This window comes from Phytophthora infestans, genomic scaffold (assembly GCF_000142945.1).
Source record: "Phytophthora infestans T30-4 supercont1.23 genomic scaffold, whole genome shotgun sequence".
In the NCBI taxonomy this organism is placed as follows: Eukaryota; Oomycota; class Peronosporomycetes; order Peronosporales; family Peronosporaceae; genus Phytophthora; species Phytophthora infestans.
Genome location: NW_003303736.1, coordinates 2,031,239 through 2,037,596, shown reverse-complemented (window position 1 = coordinate 2,037,596; position 6,358 = coordinate 2,031,239). Strand labels below are relative to the sequence as shown.

Genomic DNA, 6,358 nt, shown 5'->3' with positions numbered 1-6,358 from the left:
CGACGTCGTGCAAACGCGCACTGGCCCTTCTATGTGTGAAAGTGAATACTGGAGGCTATTTTGCGGAGTCTAATGAGGCCGAATCTCATTCTATTGTGGGCTTTCACACGTAGTCTAGGGTTTATGTGTAAAAAAGTGGACAGGAATCCGAAACAGGGCAGTCCTCGAAGGGGACAAGTGACGGAGTAGTACTCGTCAGCACAATACCGGTAACATTATTCGATTAGTTCCAGCTTCGCCTGATCCACAGTAAGATGATAGGTTGGATTAATTCTTGCTTTCTCCAAATTGATCCCAAAACTCTTCGCTAACTCCTTCACGTCGCTGTAAGGGGCCTCTCTCTTCGAAATCGGCTACTGTGTAATGGCCTGGCCTCAGTAGCCGTTGGTTACCCTTGAGAGCATCACTGGAAGCGAGGAATGTAGCTGCGATTTCAACAATGAAGTAAAAAAAACGCATGAAGCAGCTGAATCGATTGAAAGGCTGGGAGGTTGGGAGCAAATTGAGCACTGAGAGTAAATTACTGTTCCTGCAATCTTTCATTCGTTACTGTATTGCTGATTAATGCGGTACACAATCCCTTTTCAACGTCGGCAACACGATTAGTACCATTTATGCAAGTTATTAAAAATGGTAAAACTAATCGAATTAATGTTTTCCAAAAACTAGACTGTTAATTCTGTTTTTGGATAATCTCAGTTAATAATACGAGATCAGTCTCAGACAAATACGAGTGCTACCATTTGTCCGACACAGACATTGAACAAGGCGGGCCTGTTAAGCCAGTTTAAGCAGATACGAAGGTACAAAAATATCGTCCCATGTAAAACGTCGGCAAGTAACGCTCAGCTCAACAGCTGCATTTTGGTTTGAATAGCCTGAATGTATTATTAAAGGAGCTGGATAAAGGCACCAAACAGGGCTAGGGTGTAAAAGGAGGGGTGGTACAGCCTCTCAGCAGGGCATGGCAAATACAATTTGCAATTGTATTGTATGTGGTAACCTCTCCGTAATATGTATGGCAATACGAGACCTGACAATAGTTGTTATTGCAAGTATTAAAAAGCATTGAACAAGAGAGCTGTACTACATCACCTGTCCTCCATCTTCGCCGGAACAGCCAAAAAGAGTCGCGCTGCTCCACATATCTTCGTTAGCGTGTAAAAACATCATCCGCTCAAAGTTCGCCGGGAGAGTTGAGGACCGCAGCGAGCTCAGTACCAGCTTGCACTCAGAGAATAGACGCTCACAAGCGTTGCTGGTGGGGGGAGTGTGATGCAGCGGCTCGTCGTACTGGATCGCAACACGAGGCGTACAGCGCTGCTTCTTGGCCTGTCGAAGAATGGTGGATGCAAAGTCGACACGGGTACATGGGGCAGGGGTAGGCTCTCCCGGCTCAGCCACAAATTTCTCCACTGCATGCTGCTCGCTGGAAGATAGCGGGAGATCGTTCTGAAGCTTAGCAATTGCATCTTCAAACTCCGGTGAGTGAATGATATTCGCGCTTGGACTGAGATATTCACCCATGACCGGGTACTTGGCGGTGCACGCGTCAAAAAGAAAGCGAACGTCCGCCATGCTGCATTTATCGGCTTGTAGCCTGATGCAGACGCTGTCCAGCTCCTTAAGCTTCTCCACAGCGGCGGAAACGCGGCGGTGGGCATTGCCACGAGGCACATGCACCTCCACAGCACTAACAGCGAGGATAGCGTCTCGAATCTTGATGTAGCGCTCGAGCATTGCAAAAGTCGATGACCACCTCGTGACGTTCGCCTTGACAGGCCTGAGGTGAGTTACCCTCGCAAGGGCTGCAGCGTTGTTGGATTGGCATAGCTGAATCATCAAAACTTGGATAATATCAATCTGATTCTGATAATCCTCCAAAAAGGGATTGACTGCAAGGTTGAAGCGATGGCTGGAACAGCCAATCAGCGGGACGCCGATTTTGTTTGCAAGGCACTGATTGGTCGAACAGTTGTCGCCTATAAGAAACCGCACCATACTGAGCTCTTTCCCATACACACACTAAATGGACTCAATGTGTTCACAGTGTGCATCGGCTGTCTGGCTTCCGTCCATTGGGGACAGGGATATGAGCCGCTGGTATCGCACTCCATTCGCCACGTACACGGCAAATATGCCCAGGAAGTGTAACGAATTACACGTCCAGCCGTCGAACATCAGGGCGAATGACTCGCCCATTTCAGATGCGATTGCTTGCCGGCTACAAAGCGCATATAGAGCTTCATTGTCTTGACAGTTATCGGCTTCATCTTCACCACGTCGCGTGTTAGCTTGTTCTCTACCTCCGTGATCGGCAGGTTCCGCTGGATAATCCACCTCATCCATAAGTAGATGGTTAGCGTCGCATCGTCGACAAATCCGAACGTGTCAATCGTTGCGGTAGATGCGGCCTGAAGCTCGGCATACTCCTCCACGTAGCCGGCGTGCTTGGTGCCAAGGTGGTCAAGAAGGTTACTATAGCCCGTACCAGCGCTTTGTTTGCGGCTACACCCGCACTTCTTGCATTCGAATAGGCCTTCGCCGAGGTCCACGTAGAAAAAACTACAGAGCTGGCGCGACGTCATGAGGTAGTGGTGATGGGGTTGTCTGGTGCTTGGTGGGCGAATTTGGGAATAAGCTTCGTACTGAAGCTGAGGAGCACAATACTGACTAGAGGCCGATGAGGAATGGTTGTTGTGTGACGGTCAGCGCTCAAACGGTTGGACACGGTACAATACAATTGTATTATACAACATTTTGTATTAAACTGAAATGTGACAGTAGCAATAATATGTTATTCCGTCAATATAATATCAATTGTATTGATATTATATTATTTTTCCCATGCCCTGCCTCTCAGTTCATCCGAAACGGAGTTTAATGAATCCGTGCTAGTGCATTAAAGTGTAAGCACTTCAGAGGTTGGCTTAAGCATGACCTAACATGCTATACTTAGAGCCGGGTTGGTGCTCCTTGATCAGGCAGGGGGCTACTTTGGTGATAATGTTGCCGCCGATGCTGGTGGCTTTCAGAATTTGCTCGACATGACACCCATCCCTAAAACTTAAGTATAATTTTACAGTGGGTAATAAAGTTTCTTCGTTTCTTGCCTTTAAGCTGTTTGGTGTCTTGGTTTCGTGCCTTAAAATTGTTTGGTGCCCCAACATATAAATTTTTACGAGTTCTTGTTTGGTGCCACTATCCTTGACCATTATTAATAACGAAAACGTACCTGCCGAGCGAGCAAGGCGGTGTTCTACCTTTTTCGTCACTTGAAAGGAATAGTAGAAGGAAGAGTGGGCTTAAGCTCACATCCTTAAAATTTCGGAATGATTTTTGTATTTATCGGTTTGAAAATATGTAGCTTTAGCACAAGACGCAGACGCAGTGGAAATTTATTTATTCCAGTTCCTTCCCTGTCGTTATATTGTGCTATCCCATTGACATTCTCCAAAGCGCTCTGAGCTACCACAGCCGTTGGTTATCAAGAGTGAGCGTCGGGTCTGAATGACGGCCTAAGCGTACACGCAAACGGTAACCAGTCATGCACCTCCTATCTTCTTCTCTCATCAAGATATTGCGCTAGCACTTCACGATGGTGTCCTGGATGACTGGAACAGATAAAACGTCAGTACGAAGCAGATTAAGGACCAAAAATGGTACCGAAATTTGAAATATAATCTGAATGCTATACATTTCTTTCTCTAAGCTCAGTTGGTGTATCTCGTCGACAGATAATTGCACATGCTTCAGTCTACTAATACTACTTGCGGTCTTAAATGTATCACGATTCGCCGCCTCCCATAGCAGCTGATAAGCGTAAAGAGAGCCCCCCACAACTAGTTATTTTGTTATTCTGGTTCTGATAAAAACGTAATCTTTCTAAGCGTACTTAGCTGAAAGACCCCAAAAAATACATGTTAGTGTTGTTTGCTAGCAGAATGATACCGAGCAACAGTCATTGGATCAATGTCAGAGCCGAACAGGTAGGTACATAAACTTTGTTTTTTAGAGTAAACTGGGAAAATGCAAGTCCTGTATTTTAAATTCCGAACATCGCGAGTTCGGAATTGTATTGGGAGCTGATCGGAGCAAGTAGGAACATTGCTTATCCAACATTATTTAAATAGTGCTGGATGGGCAATGCTCCTACTTGCTTACGGTAAGAACATATTAAAAAGTTAAAATACTGACGAGTAAAATTTCGATACGTTGAGGTTCCTTGACCTGCCGCAAACTCACCTTGTACTTTCCGTCAACGAGCATCCATCTACCAGCGAATTCCGTCTTCATCTGTGCGGCGGTTTAAATACATTTTTTGTATTTCATCCTCTTGCACAGTCGCAATGCGTTTTTGTGGTCATTTCTGCGTATGTATGACAGCATCATAAGCTCCACGTCTATAGCTGAGGTTAGTGACCTCTTAAGTAGTTTGAGCAAACCGCGCTGCACGGAATGAGGCACCATTTGAGACGAAGCCAACTAGTTGCAGGAATTTAATGTTCACTTTGTAAGCAGCTACACCACCGGGTTTGAAGAACTGCAAAGCTCGAGAAACCGTTCTGTTTAATACAGAATTTGCAAGCCTCTAGAATCATTTAGAGTTTTTAGGGTCTCGCTATGTAACTTCAAGACCGTACGCGATTTCTTGTCCTGGCTGAAAATATGTCCTTAAGTTATTTGGCATCTTGAGTAGTGCGCAAATTCTTTTGTAAGTGCCTTAGCTGGTATTCTACTTTCTTCTTCTCGCATCTCATAAGGTCCTTAAAATAACAACGCATGAGTGAGAGCCTAGCACAATTCCTCCAAAATTACCAAAAATATCGTCCCAGATGTGGGACGGTGACCCACTGTTAGCCCTTCCAGTCCAAAGCGAGAGCCCCTATAATACAAGTCAAGTGGAGAACCAGTTTAAGAAAAAAGCCAATTAATTAAAAGTACTTTAGTAGCTTTGATCCCGCGACACTTAACCCCTTGATTCCCGGCGAAGTGTATCGAAAACGAGATAAATAATGTCGTAACTTACGACATGTCCATGTCAGTACTTGTTTGTATGTGGCATATGTTCGACGTGCGTATAGGTGTATAAGTTTTTTGACAGGTTGCTCTCTCAGAAGTCGTAAGTTATACTACTTAGTAGCTAGCAGAAAACACTGTATGTCGTAAGTTGACCCACATTAGAAAGTACAGCGGGAAGATCTGCTGCATATCGGGGGAAAAGTGGTGCACAGAGCTGTTTTATGAATCCAGACCAGTAGACGAGACAGAACAAAAAGTACAGATGCTCAAGGAAATGTGTATTACGACATGACAAGCGCCCATATTCTTTTGATGTCACGCTAGCCAGCCTACTCTTGCTCACTCTCATGTTCATCACCGCCGTCTTCCTCATCTTCACGAAGTCTTAACTCTCGACGGGTCTTCTTGTGCACACCTGCCTTCTTCCCCGGGCGTTGCAAGACAACTCTCTTTCCCAGTGTTGCAGGAATGTTTTGGCCGCAGTCGAAGTCGTCGTGCCAGATCTCAAAGCACGTTTTAGCTACACCCTTGTACTGACGTCGTATCTTGCTGCACAGCCAGCACTTTGCATCGTCAATAGAACAGCGTTCGCAAAAGTAAGTTGTAGCAAACGACCTCTTTTTTCGATCCGTGCGCAACAGGGCACATACCTTGGAAGATCGCTGGCGACGCTTCTGAATGCCCGTAACGGTCACCCAGTCGTCGGCCTGTTCGACAGCATGTGTCAGGCGTAGTTGGGGGCGCTTCCGCTTCTGGCTGCAAGGTGTCGGTGTTGCAGCAATACCAGCGAAGTCCTCCACTTTCAGCTGCAGTAATTGGTTTTGTAGGACTCCGAACTATTCTCCTCGCTTCATCACCGGCGTTCCAGCGATACGTGCAGCCTCTTTGTGCGAAATAAACTCATTTACAAGTGCCAAATCCACGAAGTCTAAAAAAGGCTTTTGTAGTATTTCTTGAACTTCGTAGACTTCTGCAAAGAGTACTTTTGTAGGCGGAGTTGATTATGGACATCAGCTCCGCCCATCCAACGTTGATAGTCGGTTACAGCCGCCGGGCAGGGCACGGTAATTGTACCAACGCGCTTGACCTTTCGTGTAATAGTCGTCTCTGTCATTGCCGAGCCTGTGCACAGGTAATGCACAGGTTTCCGGTCCCACCAGTGAAATGCAACCATATTTGGAATGGCGACAGAGCGAGAGAACGTGAACATGCCTCGGGGAACGCTTGCTGGACGTGACTTGCGTTTCGCTTTGACATTTGCATAATATCCAAGCCGGTTGGTCATTATCGTGCCTATCACGTACATCTGCATGCCCAGTAGCTCGATAGCAAGTAG

At 46.1% G+C, this 6,358-nt stretch overlaps 1 protein-coding gene across 1 annotated transcript; it reads right to left on the bottom strand.

Moving 5' to 3' along the window:
- Positions 1–267: 267 nt before the first annotated feature.
- PITG_22938 (uncharacterized protein) lies at positions 268–459 on the bottom strand (the record flags this gene model as incomplete). Its single annotated transcript, XM_002901011.1, has 1 exon — positions 268–459. One exon carries the CDS (start codon positions 457–459, stop codon positions 268–270), a length of 192 nt encoding a protein of 63 aa, XP_002901057.1.
- Between the last annotated feature and the right edge of the window lie 5,899 nt (positions 460–6,358).